Source organism: Microtus pennsylvanicus, chromosome 11, assembly GCF_037038515.1.
Source record: "Microtus pennsylvanicus isolate mMicPen1 chromosome 11, mMicPen1.hap1, whole genome shotgun sequence".
NCBI lineage: Eukaryota > Metazoa > Chordata > Mammalia > Rodentia > Cricetidae > Microtus > Microtus pennsylvanicus.
Window position 1 is genome coordinate 77359133 of NC_134589.1, and position 21585 is coordinate 77380717.

The 21585-nt window shown below is 47.1% G+C and overlaps 1 protein-coding gene across 2 annotated transcripts; it reads right to left on the minus strand.

Annotated features, from left to right (window-relative positions):
• Positions 1 to 322: 322 nt before the first annotated feature.
• On the minus strand, positions 323 to 17028 carry C1qtnf2 (C1q and TNF related 2). Of its 2 annotated transcripts, none has more exons than XM_075941296.1 (4): positions 16902 to 17028; positions 10481 to 10551; positions 4860 to 5112; positions 323 to 1113 (listed from the first exon to the last, which is right to left on the minus strand). In XM_075941296.1, the coding sequence occupies exons 2-4, from the start codon at positions 10493 to 10495 to the stop codon at positions 500 to 502; spliced, it is 882 nt and encodes a 293-aa protein (XP_075797411.1). In that variant the 5' UTR covers positions 10496 to 10551; positions 16902 to 17028; the 3' UTR covers positions 323 to 499. The 2 variants fall into 2 exon arrangements, with proteins under 2 accessions (XP_075797411.1, XP_075797412.1); XM_075941297.1 differs by lacking the exon at positions 16902 to 17028 and adding an exon at positions 12258 to 12389 and having other exon boundaries at positions 335 to 1113.
• Between the last annotated feature and the right edge of the window lie 4557 nt (positions 17029 to 21585).

The following is a 21585-nucleotide window of genomic DNA, read 5'->3' on the forward strand; positions in this document are numbered from 1 at the left end:
GCTCTGGTTTGAACACTCCCGGGAGCTGTGGGAGACAGGGGTGGGAGTGAGAGTGGTTTGTTCCTAGGATATACAGGGCACGCACGTCAGTAAAAATCCCTGAGTTTTCTGCTGAAAATCTATGCCTCTTTACAAGTAGACCTCAGAGATGAACTCTAAATAAAAGTAAATGTTTCAGCCACTCCCCTATGCCTTGCATATTTTCTGTTTGTGAATTGTATTTCCCATGAGGATAGGAACTGTCTTACCAGTGTTGTATGTAACCAACATGGTTTAGTCCAGAGCCTGTACCCTAAGATAATTAGTGAGCAAACAGAAAAATAATAAAGCAAAAGATTGGATTTAATGATTTTTTTTTTTAAAGCAGCAACAGAGGAGGCCAGCCAGGGAATAGAAGCTCCCAAGACTGCCAGACCCCAGTCCCAGTCCAGAGGTCTTCCTCTGTCAGCATCCACCCCCAGAAATTTGGTCCCTGCCTGGAGGCTCAGCTCCAGCTTCTCTACACCTCATTGGGGTCTCCCTGGTCAGCATAGATGAGGAAGCCCGTGAAGAGGCTGTCGGTCCAGTAGGGGTCGTAGAAGAGTCCATTCTGCTCCGAGTAGAAGATCTGGAGCCAGACTTCGTCCCCCTCCTTGAGAGCCAGGATGGTAGAGCCCGAGGCCACGTCGTGGTTGCCTGTGTTGGCATCAAAAGTCCGAATGCGGTACTGGCCGTTGTGCACCAGGCCGATGGCCAGGTGCTTGTTGGCCAGGGTTATGTCATAGGTGAAGTAGTAGATCCCTGGCACGCCGCAGACGAACTTGCCGCTGGACGCATTGTAGTGGCCACCCTCATTCATCAGAATCTTGTCAAACTTGATGGGCAGCCGCTCGCGTGGATAGCTCTTGGTCACCGCCACCGAAAAGGCCGACTTGGCTCGACTGCTGCCGCAGCTGCAGGGGCCTGGGAGACCCGGTTCTCCTTTCTTGCCTTTAGGTCCTTTCTTGCCTGGTGTGCCATGTTTCCCTGGGGTACCGCTGACCCCCTTGGGTCCTCGAGGGCCAGCCCGCCCAATGGCCCCAGCTTTGCCCTTTGGTCCTTGTTTTCCACGGTTGCCTGTCCGGCCAGGTGGACCTGGAAGACAGAACAGTTGGTTTTATAAGGGACCTGTAAAACCGAGGCAGAGTATGATGGAGGACGATGAGAAGGCTTTGGGACACAGGAGCCGACAAATGCTGAAGGCGTGACCAGAGGTGCTTCTTCTTGGTCTTTTCAGGGAAACCAGGATTGCTACGCCTGTTGGAAGCCCTAGGAATCACGGCAGCAGAATAATTCACTGTGCTTGGAGTGCAGCTCAGCTGATAGAGTGCTTGCTGAGCAAGCATGAAGTCCTGGGTTCAATCCCCAACACTGCATAAAATTGCACACGGTGGCAAACTACACACTCCTGCACTCTTAGCACAGTGTGTGAGTGTGTGTGTGTGTGTGTGTGTGTGTGTGTGTGTGTGTGTGCGGGGGACCAGGAGTTCAAGATCCTCTTGGTTACAGAGTGAGTTTGGGGCCAGCCTGGGCTACACCTGACTGACTCAGGAAAACAAAAAGGAGGGAGATTTACATGTTATGTAAAAACCACTGTGGAGTCCACTTAGCCAAAACAGCAAAGGGTGCCAGAAACTCCCAGGCTCCAGGGAAACGGCAATGTCACTGGTCCCTGTGTTCTCTCAGCGCACTGGACAGTGCCTGGCAAACACCATCTAAACGTTAAACATCAGTTGGTAAACCCTGCAGAATATTCCCGAATGTTTACTCAGAGAACACTTCTTGGTTTTTAATTCTAATAATTCATAAAATATACATTTTCTACAAACAACATTTTTGGGCCAGTGATTCCATAAAAAGCATTTGTCTTTACTATTATTTAGTACAAAACTGTATTTATTTTTTAGGCAGTCTCACGTGGCCTAGGGCTGGCGTGACCATGTTGCAAAGCCAAGGCTAGTTTTAGAGCTCCGACTCTTCTCCTTCCTCCCAAATGCTGGGATTCCAATATGAGCCACCAGCCCTGGCTCTTCAACACCTTTTAAGGAAAGCATATATGGGAGGGAGCTTGGCTTCTGCCTTAACGCAGCTGTGCATTGGTAGAATGGCAGGGCTGTGAGAGGCATGTCAAATGCCCATCAAGGTCTCGTTCCCGAGAGGTGTTGGTGCTAATGAACATCTGAGCATCGCCAGCCACAGGGCAACCAGGGTTAAACACACTGAAGTGGAGGATGGGGGAAACTTTTTAGCAATTTTTTTGCCTCAACAAGGTACTTTGTTTCCTCTACGTAGGATATAGGTATATCTCTGGGTGATGGTTAATCTTGTCAACTTGATTGGATCTGAATCAGCCAGGAGACATGCCTCTTGGTAGGGCTGTGAAGGAAGGATTAAAGTGGATGAGGAAGATACTGTCCTAGAGTGGACAGCACCTCTGGCTGCGTCCCAGATATAAAGAGATCTGAGGAAGAGGATGCTGCTTCTGCCTGCCTTCACTCTCATGCTCTATTGACTGAGCTAGTATTAATAATGTTTAAGTTTTCCTCAGTGAGCAATAAATTTTCCTAATAGCAGTCTCTGAAGTCTCCAGTAAGAAGATGGGGCCCTACAACAATGATTCTACCTTGTTCATAAATGATGCCTTTGTGCCAAGAAACATCACTCTAAGATTGGCTTTGGATGAGAACTGTGCGAGGTAATTCCAAATCGGCTAGCTGAAATGGTCCACCTCCTTACAATACTTTAACCAGAACTTCAGATAGGCTTTACCACTACTCAGAGACTGGCTACAAATGTTATAGCTAGTCCTCTTGAGACTTAACCATTGTTTTAGATGTTTTTTTTTACAGGATCCCATAGAGAGATTGTTACCCCAAGACAGTTGGAAGTAATTCTAAGAAAACAATGCCTCCTCTCCCAATAGTTGAGATGTATGGTTTGGCTTTTCTCAGGGTTGGTTATAAGTTATTATAGGGTTGGAGGCATAATAATAATAGTTAGGCTCAGGAATCTAATTTGGTATAGAAAAAGGGGGATAGGATAGGATAGGATAATAAGGGTAGCTTAGTATACCTGCCTGTAAACTATGTTAGCAACTACTAATTGTAGACAATTTACATTGACATACATTCTTATATTTTGATACACATGCAAAATTGCTTTTGTATTCCTGTCTAAATAATTTGTATGTTGATACTAATTCAAAATTATATTTGTCATATTGTATACGTTCCTATTTGTCTACAATGTTTTTGCAAACAAATGTAAAATTATTTTTGTCATGCTGTATGTATGTATGTATGTCTCTATACCTGCTTAAGATTTTTGTATATTGATACAATTTAAGGATATTTTTATCATATTGCACTATACATTTCTACCTCTGATCAAGATATTTTTACATATCTGTTACAATTTCGAGGTCGGATCGGATAACTGCTTCCGTTTACCCCAGGGCAGAATGGAAGCCTGCAGCAATTCTATACCTTGCTGTTATTTGTGAGTGTTTTCTAACAATCTTTGTTATCCTTTTATCTGGGCTCCTGTGGATTCACAAACATTTGCGTACAGACCTCCTTGGGTCCAAGCATTTCCGTTATTGTCAGAAGTCTTCCCCTAGGAAGAGGTACATTTGGACGAGTTGGTTTCATGTGATAGGAAACATCTTGGGTTTGGAATCTACGTTCAGGAAATCAGGTTGGGGTAAGTAACACTGGGACATTGTCTTCAAGACCAGAGCTTCCCACAGTTCTCGCCATCCGCTCTGGTGAGGTAGGTGCTGTTGATATTGCTGTTGTAGATATGGGGACACTGAGGTTAGGGGAAGTTAAGACACTATTCAAGGTTGTCCTCAGAGTTAAAGTGCTTGAAGCAATGACATGCTCATCTTCATCTTGCCACCTGACTCTTAGTTTCCTCATTTGAAACTTGCAATAATAAGGGCATTTGCTTTACAGGACGATCTGATGAGTGACTTACTCAAGATGCCTTCTCAGTGTTAAAACACCATGTAAGTAAATGCTATCCTGGGCTGGCAGGGTGGAGCATGTACTTAACCCGCACAAGGTCAGGGTTGACTTTCTAGCATCAAGAACAGAAAACCACTATAATCTCCCTGTGTTTCTGGTGTGTGTGTGAGGATGCTGATCAAGAGCAGGGATGCAAGGTCAGAGCTAGAGGGAATGTCAAGGAGGAAGGAACCTAAAGGCAGTATCTGTTCTGGTCCATGCCACCTCTTACTACCCCGTGGGTCCCCATGGGGTTGTCAACTACAACGGAGTATCAAGTACTTCTGCTACCCACTCAAAAACATCTAGGGTGGCATCTGATCCAACCTTGGCAAATGGTGGTACTGCATCTCCGTTTGAAAAGGTGAAAAGGGGATATGGATGAAGCTGTTGGAATGGAGACCTGAATGCACAAGCTGCTATTTCAGAGCATCCGGCTTTAAGGGGGATGAAGCTGACATACAGAGAGAAGCAGAGCCCAGACAACAAGAGTTAAAAATCCGGGCCAAGCCATTCCTGAAGCTCATCTCTTGGTCTTCGCAGTTTAGTGAGTCAAGTAATCTCATTTGGGCCCATTAATTGGGCTGCTGTCACCTACAAACCAAGCCCTTTGAATAACAGCTCACAGGCTTGCCCACCCTCCCCTCCCCCAGCAATTTCAAAGCTCTACAGAGGCAGGAACACAGAATTGAGTCTCCATTGTTTTCTTCCATTTGGTTATAAAGAGGTATCAATGCAAGCTAGTTTCAGGAACTCTGAATCATCCCCCCTGCTCCATGACAGATGCTGTCAACTCTGGTTGGACAAGTGGGCAGGTATATACAGGTCACTTACCTTCTTCTCCAGTGTCCCCCCGGTCTCCATCCTGGCCGTCTTGGCCATCTTTACCAGGAAAACCCATTCTTCCCACCATTCCTGAGGATCCTGGTGCTCCTGGAGGGCCAGGGGGACCTTGGGGACCAGGCAGACTGCAGACGAGTTGAGGGCCACCTTTCTGGAAGTCCCTTCGAGCAAAAGCACCAACCAGCGGGTCAGCAGCACATGGAAGGGCACAGGCCAGGAGCACCCAGGAGATCATGGTGGTCACCTGCAGGTGACAAGGGAGCTGTGGCAGGTGAGAGTGGACATAGTTCTGACACGCTCCTGGTCAGTCTGAAGACATCAGGAAGAGGAGGCATAGATGCAATTACATTCCTGCCTGCCTCTCTTTCCTGCATCATAGACAGCCATCTAGACAAGCCCTTTTGAGGACGGGATGACCCCTTCATGGGGGTCACCTAAGATCATAGAGAAAACATAGATATTTACATTATAATTCATAACAGTAGCAAAATTACAGTTATGAAGGAGCAATGGAAATAATTTTATGCCTGGCGGTCACCACAGCATGAAGAACTGTATTAAAGGATTGCAGCACTAGAAAGGTTGAGAATTACTAATCTAGACAGTGTCATCATTTTATTTTGTTGTGTTTTGTTTCCTGAGAGAGAATTTCCCTGTGTAGCCCTAGAGATCCGCCAGTCTCTGCCTTCCGAGTGCTGGGATTAAAGACACGCACCACCACCACCTGGCAGGGCCAGCGTATTTTAAGGGCAAATTTGGATAGCTGAATCCTGTGCTCAGATACACTTTGCAGGGAACAAGCCATTCACCATTAGGCTGTCATTCATCCACATAGCTGAAATGCAGAAAGAACCTACCTACCCCGCCACTCAACAGCCCCAGTGACTGATGACCACGGCTTTGGTCAAATATGCAAATCGAGTTAGAAGAGCGGGCACACTTTGATTGTTGCTGGTGATTTAGGCTGTTTCCCACAGGCACTAGGGGTTGCAAATGTGAGGAGACACGGGTTCAGCGACTGAGGGAGGGTGATTCCACATGAGCGTGGCAACCTCGGTGCTGGAAGGCCCTGGTAACAACTCTTCTCTGGGTGATTCTGGTGCCCAGGTCCACACTCAAGGCTCAGAGCTGTCAATCTCACACCCCATCTCACAGTGTAACAGCCTTATGGAAAAGAGGCTCAGAAAAACTAGGTGACAGGACTGGCTAGGTCATGTGACTAGCAGGTGGTAGACTGAGGTTTGATCCAGGCTACACAGCTCCAAAGTTTTCCCCTCCTACTCCAGGCTGGGCCATCCTTAACGTTTGTGGCAATAGCATAAGCCCACTAAATATCAGTGTGGAGCATCCTGGGAGCTCCTCTTCTGCCCACAGACATGGTGCAGATACACATACTGGAGCTTGGAGTAGAAATCAGCGTCTTTGCTTCAGGCCTATCAACAAACTAGATCTGATGCATTGTTACCAATGGGCCTCTTCGAGGTAGCTAGGACAGAGAACAAACACGCTGGGCATGACTTCCTGTTACAGGGATGGCTCTCAGTGGTAACTTGCTTTGTGACCTCAGGCTAGCCCCTTTCCCTCGCTGACTCCTAGTTTCCTTCCCTGAACAGCAAAGGGCTAGAAGAAATCAGTGGTCTTTGATCTGAAAGTCTACCAATCAGGTTGTGGAGGAGGGGCTCATTAAAATGCAGACGATTGAGTCCCACCCTCTAATTTTAGGTACCTCATGGGAGTAGCTCAGGGACGGGGCTGCACAATTTGCTTTCGTAGTAAGTCTCTGAGTGTGGCTGGGGCTGAAGGTCATCTGAGTCCTTGTTTGAGACCCATCAGCTCTGGCGTCGAGCCTTTCCATCTCCAGCCTTCCTTCTCTTTGTGGAGATGAAGACTAGCTGGCTCCATGGCTCCCACACAGCCTTTGACTATGCTCTCAGAGCTCATTCAGGGTTCATGAGTGGTGGGGATGCTGGAGGCAGTGGGGACTTTGCTTAAGCTTTGGAGGTCAAGGCTCTTCCTGGGTCCTTTACCCGTCTCCCTCCGCCCCCTTCCTTCCCACCCTGCTTTGGTCTTGATGCTGACAGCTACCCAGGCTTTGGGGCTGTCTTTGACTGTTCCCCTTGGAACGATCTGACCCCTTCTCAGCTCCTGGTCTTCTCCGGGTCAGGACATTTTTTTTTTCAGTACTTGAGAGTGAACCCAGGGCTTCACCCATCCCCGGGAAGCTCTACACCTCGGCTGCACAGCTAGCTCCCTTGTTTTTCCTTCTGAGACAAGGTCTCTGGAAGTCTCTCAGGCTAGCTTGAGCTCCCCTCGCTGATGCTAGTTTATAAAGGGACACAGAGACACAAGCATAGGTGACCATACTTGGTTGTATTTTGTGTGTGAGGCTTGCTCAGCACAATAAATCACGTGTGTTAATATGACACCAACGGCAGGTGCTTCTCGAAAACTGGCCCAGACACTCCTCAGACCCCTTTCTCTCTTTCCTCTTCCTGCTAAATAAGATGAGAGTTGTGGGAAAACGGCTGGTGTAATTCGGATTCCCCCCCCCCAGTTGGGGCTTGAACCCTGGGCCTTGTGTGCGCTGGACAAGTGCTCGGCCATTGAGCTACGTTCCACAGCTCTGTTATTTAGGAGCGAACGCACACCCAGAGTCTTGCAGAATGGAAGACTCCGAGCAGTTTTAAACTGATCTGGAAAGTTGTGACCTGTAAACATTTCAGATTAGCAAGAGAGGGAGGGAGGGCGGAGGGAGAGGGGGGAGAAGGGAGGGAGGCGGAGTGACTTTTACAAGAATACGCGAACTCCCAGAACAACTGAAGTCATGGCAAAGAGACAGCTAGACCGGAATGGGCACAGGGGCATATCTACCACAGTGTTCTCTATTCTGCCCCGAAGCACAGCTACAAGGACCCTGAGAGGAAGAAACTTGCTCTCGCCAGTCTAATCTTCTCTGACAGAGAGGGGTCAATGGCCTCTCCGTGACAGCTGGCTGGAGCGGGCCCCAGAGCCCATGAGGCGGGCTGCTCTGGGACACACAGGGAGATGTTTTATTTTTATTTTTTTTTACTGGAGCTGGAGCCTGAAGGTTCCTGCAGCCCCACAGGCTTTTCTGCAGCTGGAGCCAGGAATAGCTTTGGAAAGAAAGGCGGGACTAGCTCTGCTTTCAGGGCAGAAGGGAGAGACGAGTTTCCTTGCTTCCCAGGCACCTCCGAGAAAAACAAGACTCCAAATAGCTCTGCTCCCCACTGAGCCCCATGCTCACACCACCATCCACACGACGGCCCTGGGGAGAAAACCGGGGACTGGGATAGCATGCTTAGAAGGCGGCAAGCCCCCAAGCCATCTAGATGGAGCAACTCTCCCGCAGCCTTTTACATAAACATAGAGCCAACTTGGGGAGGGTGTCAAATCCTACTCCTTCACTTAGAGATGACACTGGAGCAGGGATAAACTGATATTATTAAGCATCCCCAATGTTCCAGGGTCTACATGAACCTCTTTACCTGCATTGTATTATTGGAAAGGCACATTAAGCCCTACAAAGGCAAAAATCACCCTCGTTATCAAAGGAAGAAAGCAAAGCTCTAAGAGGTGAAGTGGTTTACCCATCGCCACGCCATCAGGGAGTAGGCTCTACCCATGGTCAGCTATCTCTAGTGACCATGCTTACCCCATATTGCCTTTTTCCCTTCTATAACTTCCTCCAGCACCCAGAGAGGCAAGTAGTTAGTGGCAGAAGTTATATTTGAACTTGGCATTGGCTACCCCGGATATACAAATGCTTTTCATGTTGTCAGCATTGCTTAGATGTTTTTCCTTCCAAGCATCCCAAATTATAGACGGGACCTTGAAGCACACGCCGAAGCCACACGTGTGATATGTTGTATTCTGTTTTATAGCTTTATGCACACGCATACCACATGACTTTGAAAACGTCCAAGTGATATTTCTGCTTTCTCAGGACACTCGGGTAATCAGATATTCGAGGACAACCTTTTGTCCTCTGGGGTGTGGTGGGGCACACCTGTGATCCCAGCACTTAGGTGGAAGCTGATGGATCAGGAGTTCAAAGTCATCCTCAGATACAGAGCAAGCTCAAGGCCAGCCTTGGCTACAGGGCACCCTGTCTCAAAAACACACAGAAAAGGAGGCCGGAGAGATACTCACCAGTGAAGAGCACTGGCTGCTCTTTCAAAGGACCTGGGTTCAATTCCTACCCCCCCCCCCATGGCAGTTTACAACTGTCTGCACAGTTAATTCCAGGAGATCCTACACTCTCACACTGGCTTATCATACAGGCACAATACCAATGTACATAAAATAAAATTAAGCACACACACACACACATACACGGGGGTGGGGGGTGGGGAAGAGGGAGAGAGGCAGACAGACAGACAGACAGCGAGAACTAAACAATGAAATAGTTCCTGTGTTTTGAAAACTCTCTGCTTTAAAGGACAGGATCATCCAGAGCCCTGACTCTACCATAACCCCCTCTGGAGTGTTCATGATGTGGGGTCCAGCTAGGGTCCTCGCCAAGAGGTCAGGGTTGGGATTTGCAAAGCCCACCCCATCCCATTAGTAATTCCTCATTTGGACTTTCAACGTCCTCCCTTCCTGTGCACACTCCACAACTCCTGGCCTCTTCCACGCACCCCAGCCAGAGTTGAAAACCGTCCCTCAGGCGCCTCATTCTTCAAGCTGGTCCAGCAACTTCTGGTTGTAGGCCACAAACACAGGAATCCCTAACAGACCCCACAAAGGCCCTAAATGACCTGGCCTCAGTCTCACCCCAGCCTCTGCTCCTCCCTTCCTTGCTTGTTGGCCAGCTACAGGGCTTCTATCAGGCAAAGGCCCAGCATCTCTGTTCTTGAGGTAGCACCTTGCCCTCAAGCTCATGAGCCTTTCTTCCAGGTATCCCCTAACCTCCTCTCCGAGGCTGCTCTCTTTTCGGTCCTAACTCTTTGTTTCTTCCCCTCGCTCCTGCAGGGGTTTGTGTTATCATCCCTTTCATACCCGAATCCTGTGGAGCATGGGACTGCAGCGGGTCACCTGTTTATAAACTTCCAAGCATATACAGATATTTAAGAACTATCTGCCTAGGGGCTGGAGAAATAGCTCAGTGGCTAAGAGTGCCTTCTGCTTTTCCGAAGGACCTGGGTTCGATTTCTAGCATCTGTATGGGGCAGCTCACAACCATCTATAATTGCAGAGCATCCAATGTCCTCATCTGGCGTCCGAGGGTTTCCCCATATATGAGGTGTACAGACACACACTACACAAACACACACACACGCACACACACACAGATCTTAAAAAAGAAAACTAGCTGATTAATAAATGTTTGAGACTCAGAGAGTCTGCTGAAAGAGAAAAGGAGTCTAAACGCCAGAGGGCATGGAAATCACTCATTCAAGCAACTTTTCTTTTCCATTTTTTTTCTTACCTGACCCAGCCAGAAATTCTCCCTGGGATTGCTCAGACAGGCGTCTGCCTTTTTGTCCCTGTCTCTGGGGCTGTGCTTACAGAATGCCACACATACAGCAAACGTTCCCCAAAGAGGGGTTCAATTGGTTAGAAAAAGAAATGAACCGTTACCGCCCCCTTACCTTAAACAGTGTCATCTAAATTGTTCTTTCTGGCTATGGGTTGGAAAGGAGGCCTTCATCAAGTCTTCTTGCTAAAGTGGAAAGTAACGAGAGTTAAATCCCAGAAATGGAATTATGAGGTGTTAAACTTGGATGTGTTTTGAAGTCTGGTTTTAATCTGTCCCGTCCTGAGCTTCTAGCCGCTCAAAAAAGTAGCTAGTGATTCATGAGTACGCATGTTCCAGGAAAGCCCTGGGAGCCCATGGCTCCAGCCTGGGAGCCCGTCTCCCTCCACACTTCACAGGACATAGCCTCTGGCTCATTCTTGAGGGCCTTCTGTCGATGTTGTGACTTGAGAAGGGGCAGAGGTGGGGATACTGGCCTTCCCTGTATTTTTCTGGAATGTGGTTGCAAGCGCAAATTCCAGGAATGCTTTTCTGGGCCTTGAGTGAGGCCGTGAGACCCAGGTGCTGACCACGCTTTACACGAAGATCTGAAGATCTCAAATGAACAGTTCTTTTCTCAGTGGTGAAGAGCCCCGGAAAAAGCAGGCACTTGTTTTCTTAACCATTTTTAATCCACAGAGTCTGTGTCAAGACTGAGACTGCATCACTAAACATTCAATCCAGGGGTAGATACACTCAACACTGCAGGTGATTACCTGTTCCCCCTCCTACCCTGCTCCCCAGAAGTTCTCTCTGTTGCCCACCTTACCCTTGAAGCCTTAGGGCTAGTCTCATCTCCTTGGGAACACTGCCTACAGTCTAAGGTATCTGACCCATAATGCACTTGGGCTGCCCTGTTCTGCCTTTCAAGGCACACGACCCAAATGTAGTGATGATTCGCTTCTCTCTCCTCCTACTGGGAGATCTGGGGAAGTGGGGGCCTTGCCTGTCTCTGGCCTTAACACTGGAGCCTAGTACAGTGACACATACAGTGTATGTTCAATACGAGTTAAGAGACCTTGGATGCAATGGTCGCTCATAATCCATGAAATACCAACAGAATTTTGATACATTTGTGGTTGACAAAGTCACACTTAACTACTACTAAGAATGTAGAGACCCAAGCGCAGTTTTAGCTTCAGTTGAGGCTCACAATCCCCACCTCCACCAGGAGACCCTGGAATGCTGCCCTGCCTTGCCTCATTTTCAGCGGAAGAGGACCTCCAGATCGGATCCAACAGGGCGATTCTCCCTATGTACAGCTGTAGAAGGCACAGGCTGGCGGCTGGGGTTACAGAGAGCTTGCTTGCAGATGGATGAAGACCGTTGAAAAATTTGCTTTGATGGCAGTGAGAATTCTCTAATGGAAAACACCCTGCCTTCCCTAATTCCAGGAAGCAAATTGGAAGCAGTCCTCTCCCAGTTTCTCCAAATGCTGAGGTGGCCTGGAAGAGAGGGGCTGGCTGCAGCTCTTACAGAGCTCTCAGGACACCCCCTTTTCTGGGACCTCAAGTTTGGGGCCCACTTGGAAACAGCACTGCTCAGAAGAAAGAGAGACAGAGGATTTTAAAGTGAATACAGAGAGTTGAAAAGCAGGGGGGTCTTCTTGCTGAGAAATGTTTTAATTCCTCCCATTTTTCTCCCTCCCTACTTTTGGCTCTGCCTAGGAACAGAGGTCTAAAGATAAATTACGACCTAATGAGAGGTCTCAGGAGCTGGGATCTGGCTGTGCTTGTCTCAGCAAGCATTTCTGAAGGCACACAGGAAGTCAAGTCTTGGAAATAATATCGAAGGATCCTATTTTCATCTATATATACTGCGGGACCTTCAAAATCAACAACTATAACATTCACCATGGTGGGCAGCGCAGATCAGCCCTCTGGCCCAGGCTGCTTCAGGTGTGAACCTCCACTGAAGAACCTGCTACAGGAGTCAAGGGGTGGAGCCAGGCTCCTGGTCATTGAAATGGAGACCAGCAAGCTCCACCCTGCCTGTGGCTATTGTGCCAAGTGGAGGACCAAGGAGGACAACAAAGGAGAAGGACGCAGTTGCTGGGTGGGATGTGAAGGGTGTTTGTACTTCTGTCTTCATGTTGCCAGAGGGTCGGCCTTGGGCATGGCAAACCTGTATGGTGGGAAGAATAATTGGATGGGCATTTTCCAATAGGGAAAGGACACAAGCCATAAACGCCATTTAAAATTATCGCATGGTCACATTAAAAAGGCAAAAGGAAGCAGGTGAAATTAGCTTCAGTGTTGTTTAGGTCAATGTGCCATGTCATTTGAACATATAAGCTTCAAAAAAATCATTAGTGAGACATTTTATAACCTAAAATTTTTAAAAATGTATTTTATTTTTATTTTATGGGTATGGGTGTTTTACTTGCATGCATGTATTTGCAACACATGTGTGTCTGGTGCCCGTGGAGGCCAGAATAGGGATATGGAAACATCAGAACTGGAATACAGACTGGAATATAGACATTCACTGTGGGAGTGCTAGGAATTGAACCCGAAGCCTTTGGAAGAGCAGTCAGTGCTCTTAACTGCTGTGCCGTTTCTCCAGTCCCATAGTTTGCAATATTTAATTAACACTAACTTTTGAAATCCTGTGAGGTTTTTCACACTCATGACTCAATATTTAATGTTATTTATTAATGTCCATTGATTGTGTCTATATTTGTGTATCTGTGTGTGTTTCCACATTCCACAGTGCATCCCAGTGTGCATGTGGAGATTAGTGGTGTGTTCTTTCCTTCTACCATGAGGGTTTTGGTTGAACTCAGGTTGGCAACACCCACATGGCAGCCCTCTGTAGCTGGCATTTCAGGGGCTCCAACTCCCTCTTCTGGCTTCCACTGGCACAGCATGCAAATGGTGCACATGCCTACATTTGTGTAAAATACACCAGACATGCCGGACTCTAAAGAAGGTTGTAAGAAGCAAGCTTACATAGCAATTTCTTTAAGATTACAACATGGAAGAACAGGTTGAGAGAGGCTGAAAACAACTTTGCCACTGAGGAAATTCCATTCGGTGAGAGTCATCAGCTGGAGACTGGGAAGTTCAGTGGGTAAAGCATTTCCTATGCTTGTGTGAAGAAGGCCTAAGTTCAAATCCCTAAAACTCAGGTAAAGCTGGAGACAGTAGTGTGAGTCTGTAATGCCAGCGCTTTTATAGTAAGATGGGAGGTGGAGACCTAGGACACCTGGGAAATTCACAAGGCAGCTAGCAGCAAGCATGAGACTGAGCACCAAACAAGGTGGGAGGCGAGGCTCGACACCTGAGGCTGTCCTGTGCCTTCTGCATGCACACTGGCACATGGGCATGTGTGCGAGACCAGCTTCCGTATCCACTGAGTTGCCCTCCTGGTACCATCCTATGCCCCTCTGTTTCTTCCACATCTCTGTTCCTCCTACCTAACATTTCTGATCCTCACGCCCCTACTCTGGAAGGAATGACCCCATTGTGACTGCACTGTGGCAGAAGTCACCCCAAAAGGTGGCTTATGACAGATAGCAGCCCAATGTGGCGCTTATGACAGGTATGTCCACACTCAGGCACGTGAACATGCAGAGAGAGAGGAAGAGAGGGGGAAACCCCTTGAATTTCTGGGGGGCCTGGCATCCTGCTGGTCCTGCATTTCTTCTCATAGTCCTAAGAGTCCAATTTATCTTATTTTATTTTTTTTGTAAAAAAGAAAAGAAATTATCTTTTTTCATTTTACATACTAATCCCAGTTCCCACTCCCTCCCCTCTTCCCATTCCTTCCATTTGCCCCGCCCCCATTCATTCCTCATTGCTTTGGGGAATGCAAGTCCATGGCTCTCCATAATATGTCTAGGTATCCATCCAAAGGGAGTGGGTTCCCCAAAAGGCCAGTACAAGCAGTAGGGATAAATCCTGGTGTCACTGCCAGAGGCCCTGCAGTCTGCCCCAGCCATACAACTGTCACCCACATTCAGAGGGTCTAGTTTGGTCCTATGCTGGTTCCTTCCCTGTACAGCTGAAATGGGTGAGCTTACATTAGCTCAAGTTAACTGTTTCAGTAGGTGTCACCATCTGGTCTTGACCTCTTTGCTCATATTCTCACTCGTCCCACTGTTCAGCTAGATTTTGGGAGCTCAGCTTAGTGTTCCTCTGTGGGTCTCTGCCTCTAAGAGCCTGATTTTGGCATTTCCACTTTGCAGAAGACAAAACAGAGCCCAGAAAAATGGAAACCATTTTCCCATGTCAAGCATATCTGGGGGAACCAGCCCTGCCAATGCCAGACCCAAAGGTCATGGTCATCCATCTTAGCCCCTTCACTAGCAGGAGGGCCCCTAAGAGGTTAGTGATGTCTGCATGGCCAGGGACGTATGCAGAGAAATAGGGCACTTACAGAAGAGGACACATCTGGGGGAGGACCGTCGGCTTTAGAAAGGGCTTGGAACAGAATTGCTTTCAAAACTGGACTGACAATAGCCGGGGATTATCTGAGCAAATTGATTTGTGCAGGGTTCCTCTCATGGAACTCAATGCAGTTTTCAGGGCTCTGACTGGCAGGAAAAGGTTGGGGAACTTTGAGCATCAGTCTGGTACCCCTTGGGGAGCACTGAGGAGTAGGAAGCATCGGTATCAGAGTATAGAAAAGATGCCCAATCAGCAGGGTCAGGATTAGACAGGGAAGGAGGTAGAGACAAAAAGCACTTTCTTGGGCTGGGGAACAATACTAGCATGAGGACCTGATTTTGATCCCCAGAAGTAACATAAAAACAAAAGAAGACACAAAAGGTATCCAGTAGGGTGGAATGCACTTGTAATTTCATTCCTGGAGAAGTAGAGACAGGCAGATCTCTGGGACTCCCTGGCTAGCCAGCCTAGCCTACTTGGTGAATTCCAAGCAATTCACTCCTGACTGGGGGTGGATGGGGTGAACAATGTCTAAGGAATGACAGATGAGATTGTCCTCTGATCTCTACATTCCTCAAATGTACATGTACTCACCAGCACACGCACACACACACGCACGTGCACACACACACACACATTTTCTTGGAGGTAACATTCTTACTACTTCAAAGAGACAGAATAGCTTCAAAGATGACTTTGAGCTTGTGTAAAGAATTCCAATTCACCCGTGCCATGGCACACTACAGAATTACATCTGATGTCCCTGCTAGGACCCGAAAAGGCACTGCACATTCGAATATGCCGCACTAGTTCAATTAGAAGGAAGGGCAGAGGTGATGGCTAGAGAAATGTGTAGAGGAGCTGAGTTCGTGGGTGGTGGAAAGCTGAGGAATGCAAGCAGCCGACAACAAAGAAATTCCATGCAGAAGAAAGAGCATAAATAAAGCCAAGAGAAGAGAGATTTTTAACAATGCTAAATGACATTGTCACCATTCGTGCTGCTGGTCTAGGGGGGACAGTCTCTGGCAGATGGTCACTTAAGGGAAGGACATTTGAAAGCTTACAAACCAGGCCGTTCTGTGGTTGCAGAACAGAGAAGCACCACACTGAGATGGATAAAGGCTTTCTTGTGTGATGGACAGGAGGGACTGGGCTGGGAGGCCACTCTGGCCACTGTCATAGCTTGATTGAGCGTGAAGGTCCTGGGGTGGGTCACAGAGACTCTAAACAGTATATAGATATAAATGAGGTTTGGGTGCGGGGGCTGTGGCTCTGCAGGTAGAGTGCTTGCTTAGCATACACAAACCCTGGGTTCGATCCCCAGCACTGCACAAATCTGATGTGGTGTTGCACCCCTGCAGTCCCAGCACTCAGTAGGTAGAAGCAGGAGGATCAGGAGGAGTCAAAGGTCATCCTCAGCTACATAGTGAGTTCGAGGCTAGACTGGGCTGCAGGAGGCCCCGTCTCCAACAAAACAAAGACAAGGCTTAGAGACAAGCTGTTTGAGGAAAGAGGGACAGAGGAGAGAACTGTGAGAAACTTGATTTAATTTTTTGACCATCATTTACATTATTTTATCTGAGTTCAGTCTACCCCCATTTTAATGTATTTAGAGAAATATCCAGAATAAATGAGATGTTAACCCTGTGACTCCGGGTATTAGATTCAGACATAAAGGGTTAAGTATCTTTGCTATCTGTGCAACCCTGAGCCTGTCTTTAAAGTAACTGAGTCAGAGAGAGAGAGAGAGAGAGAGAGAGAGAGAGAGAGAGAGAGAGAGAGAGAGAGAGAGAGAGAGAGAGAACTCGTTGTCATGGAAACGAAAGCGCACAAGTTCAAGGCCCGAGGACTTGGCACCAAATAGGTGCTCAGTAAACCACAAGGCTCTTTTCCTTCTTAACCCGTGAGCCACCCAGGCGGAGCCTGGCATATGGCAGGCTCTTTAGAAAAGTTTGAATTCCTGCTGTAATGACCAAGTTAGAAGGGTAGAGGCAGAAACCCTTCCCCATCCCGGGGCGAGTTCTCTGCTACCTCATCTCGCGCCTACAGCATCCAAGGTTCCTCCAGGTCCTCCCCACTCTCTGCCCTGCAGGGCACGACACTCACCCTCTCTACCCCGCGCCACGTCCAGCTCTGGTGGTGCTCGGTTCTGCCTTCAGCGACGGCAGATGAGGGGCCGCAGACATAGTTTTCCCATCCCGTCATGGGAGGGAGCGCCTTCCTTCCCGGTCACGTGCACTGGCCAGCAGCTGGCGCTCTTTATCCCTTCGGATTTGAGAAAGACTTCCAGCGTCAGGGACAACTTGGGTGTGCCGATGCAAGCATGTGTGTAGAAGTTGCCCGAGTATTTGAAGGTTTATAGTACTCGAGCCATGGTTACTGGTATGTTTGCCAGTATCTGCAGAACCAACTGTATGTACAAGCGGGCATCTATCTCTCGGTGGATCCGAGGCTGTCAGGAGAGAGCATTTCCAAGCATTTCGAGTATGCATGTACTTGAGAGTGATTACACGTTATGCATACACGTCTAATAGTGTGTGTGTGTGTGTGTGTGTGTGTGTGTGTGTGTGTGTGTGTGTGTGTGTGTGTGAGAAAGAGAGAGAGAGAGAGAGAGAGAGAGAGAGAGAGAGAGAGAGAGAGACAGACAGACAGACAGACAGACAGACAGACATAGGTCATGCACCCAAACATGCATCAGACCCTAGCATGCACATGTGCAGACACATGGTAAAGGCTGAACTTAATATGTAACTGGAGCTTGTATTATGTCCAGGGTGTATCTTATACTGGTTAAGTATCAGTGTCGGGTGGCATTGGTGAGAATTTATCGGCTTCTTTTCTGTGTGTTCACACACACACACACACACGTTTGTGTGGATTTTCTCTGGATATTAGTGTTAATGGGAACAGGCAACTGTGTCCTAGCCAACACAGGTAAAGAGATTCCATTTAGACAACAAGCAGATACCAGAAGAAGAGAACCCGGGAGCCTGTAATTAGCTTCTCTCCATTCCTTCTTCTGCTCCCTTCCTCTAGCTGCTAATATTCCACGGGGCAGTAGGAGCATCTGGCTAACAGCTGCCATAAGATGCAGTCAGAATTTTAATGTAGATACACCATCCTAGACAAGTCAGTGAACTGCATCGACTGTATTTCTCTTTCTGAGAAGTGGGAAGAATAATAATGATCTCACCTGCACCTGTCTTCCTTCCCATAGCCGTGACATTCACCCATTAGGCACTTAGGAAGCTATCAAGGTATGCAGAGACTCATTAGTAATATTACATAAATTTATAATTTGTAATGATAATAAATGAAATACTAATAACATATCTTATATAATATAAAATAGGTAATGATATAAAGAGATGTGTTAATGAGTTCAATATTTATTCAACAAATTTTAGAAATCAAATTACAATTATTTATTTATGGTATTTGCATGTGTGTGGAAGACAGTGGGTCTCAGACTGGGCATGCCTAGATGGTAGGCATGAGACCGTGTGAGCCAATTCTTCCTCCTGTGTGGTCTCCATGAAAGGGTACCAATTTCTTCTGAAGTATTAACTTCAGAGGCATAGTTTTAGTCTGTCTTGAGCCATAGCTTCTTGTCACTTGGAAAGAACCTGCTTGTGACAAGAGACAGTGACATTCTCACATAAGAAGAATTGGACGGTACAGAGAACTGTGACTACTTTATTAAAGCCTTTGTTCTGATACTTGTAATAGTTGTGATAAAAGTCCCATTCTCTTATTCTTCCTTTATCTTTAAACTAGCTTTAATGAGTTCCTGTCAGCTACTATAGAGGGAGACCCACCGCAGTATCCTCTCAAGCCTAGCTCAAGCCTTTCCTCTTGTAGACAGTTCCTTTAACACAAGACTGTATGGACAAAAATCTTTCTTTGAATTATTCACTGATAAATTATTAACTGACGAGAGATTGGGTCCCCACAATCTCTCCGTGCTTCTCTTCAGATCTCTAATGATGTTGTGTTCATAGTCTGACATGTTGTAGGGGGAGCAACACACCATAGACATCAGCCACAGTATGAAACCAGTCTCCAGCCTGCTCTCCCGAAACATCCCCGTCTAAAGCCCTTCTTAGTTGCCCCACCCATTGGCTAGAGTCATGTACTGATTTTTGTGCCTCTTGCTTCCATTGGGTAGGTAGGTCTAGGCTGCATCTAAGTCTTTAGACTCACTAAGGAGGAAAGGCCCTGCAAAGGAATTTAGGCCAACATCCCTATTCCATGCACAATGCCAGGAAGCATGGATGGTTACAGGCTTTGATCGTTGTGGAGCGGAAATGAGATCCAACATCTTTTGACTTACACCCATAGCTAAAACATGGACCACTCTCTTTGCCCTTTCAAACCCTCTCTTACTCCACTCTTGGCACAAGAGTGTCTACAAACCATCACTGAATCATTCCAAAAGTTAGCGGCCAAGAACCAAGGACTCAGATGTTTATTTTCAGTACAGGGCTTAGTGAAGTCCTCCAGAATGAGGTCATTCTAGATGGGGTGTCAATAATGAGGCAAGGTTGGGGAGACAGCTGTTGTGGACATGCTGCACTCTATGGACTTCTGGGTTGGTGGGCCTGGGGACTTGTGCCCACGGTTGTGATGTCATTTGATGGAACAGATCAAGTTAAAAAACCATGAGGTTGAAGCAGACACTAGCTACTTATGTTACTTAGGATGAAACAAGACAGTCAGCCAGCCCCAAAGGAAGTGTGAAGATTTAAACTACATATAAATTTTGCTTTGGAGTTGTTATGAACATAGCAGTTCTGTCTCCAGGAATTTGTTCTGGAAGTATTTGTTTTGGACCTATTTGAACTAATAAAGAACTTTAAACACGTAGGCAGCAAGTTAAATAAATCAGTACACACTTGTGTACAAACAAAAGTTCACAAAAGCAAAACCCAGAAGGGAACACAAAAGATTCCATATGATTGTGTTGGAGCATACCTTTGCCTCGGCACTCAGGAGGTTGAAACAGGAGGATTGTGAGTTTGAGTACAGCCTGGGCTATCAAATGTTGTTTTAAAAAAAATTACTCATGGCCAGGCGGTGGTGGCGCACGCCTTTAATCCCAGCACTCGGGAGGCAGAGACAGGTGGATCTCTGTGAGTTTGAGACCAGCCTGGTCTACAAGAGCTAGCTCCAGGACAGGCTCCAAAGCTACAGAGAAACCTTGTCTTGAGAAACCAAAAAGAAAAAAAAATTACTCATAAAGTGAACCTTATTCCCTAGGGAGAGGAACTGGAAAACTGGAGAGAGACACATTTATTTTCCACTGTGTGTCTTGGAACGATGTGCATTTGAAAGCCATGGGAGTGTTTCACTAATTTAGCACCATGCTTTCTGATAAAGTAGAAATAAAGCCCCACGTGGCAGTTCTTGCAGAGTTTTCCTTTGCTATTATGGATGGGCTGGATCTGTGGGTGTGGCCGGGAGTTCAGAAAATTAGCAGTGAACTCCCTACAATGACACACTATTTAGGGAAATAGTGGAAATGGACGTTTATTCTTCCATGGCACAGCAGAAAGGAACGAGGCACAGTGACGGGTCTTTCCTAGGTTACCTCAGTGTGTGGCAGCTGAGGTGACCTCACCCCTTGTTGACCCTGGGCACAAGTTTCTTTACTAGTGCATGGATAGAGTAGTTTCCGTGGGAAGGGAAAGAAGAAACAGAGGGACTCTCTAGAGCAGAGTGGTTTCAGGAAAGCTGAAGCTTTAAAGGGGCTGGAACTCCGGCAGAAATGAAATTAGACCAAAATAAACACCACATGCAAGTCTTCAACAGGAAGCCGCTAGAAAAGCTCCAACCAGATTCTAGATGTAATTTGCAGGGTTGTGACTGGAGAAATTTCATTTTCGAATCAGATCAAAGAAGGAAGGAAGGAAGGAAGGAAGGAAAGAAGGAAGGAAGGAAGGAAGGAAGGAAGGAAGGAAGGAAGAACCCTTGAGATGGTTTCTCAAATGCATGGCTCAGAAACCAAAAAGCTGAGCATTGCTAACTCATGCCTGTAGTCCCAGCACCAGACAGGATGATACAGGAGGACTGCTAGGAGTTTGGGGCAAGCCTGGGCTACATAGAGGTGGCCCAGTGAGACCAGGTCACAAATAGAATAGACACATTGTTTGAAGGAGGGCCTCAGATTGCTTCGCAGAATCAAGCTCCAAGGAGCAGGTATGGGCAGTTCTCGCCACAGGACTGCCAGCGTAACCATGGGAAAGAATAGGTAAAGTCTCCATCTCTGCCCTGTGTCTGGGATGAAAGAGCAGAAACCACAGAATGAACTGTAGAAGCGACCTGAGCTCTGCCTGAGGCTGTGTGTATCTGCAGGAGGTCTGTGCACTTAAGTAGCACTCAGAAGAGACATGTGCAGGTTAGGTCTACTCTCCTTGCACCTGACAGATGTATCTGCCCACAGCAAACTACATACATGTGCCTACTCATCTCTATAGTGATTTCTAACTTCCATGCTATGGAAACAGAGAACCGAACTTGGGACCTGGGATGGTTGCAAAGTGCCACATGAGTAGTTATACAGTAAAAGGAAAACAAGTCCTTTTTTTTTTTTTTGGTCAAAAGAAAAACCAGTTTAAAAACCAGAGTCTTGCTATGTAGCCCTGTCTGACCTTGAACCTGAGCTTTGTGATTCCATTGAACACCAAGCCTGTCCATTTCATTAATGACATTACTCAGACTAGATCTAAGGTAGTAGCAAGCAGCCTCCATGTTTTAGTAAAAATTGTGTGAATCAGAGAACCAAACTTGT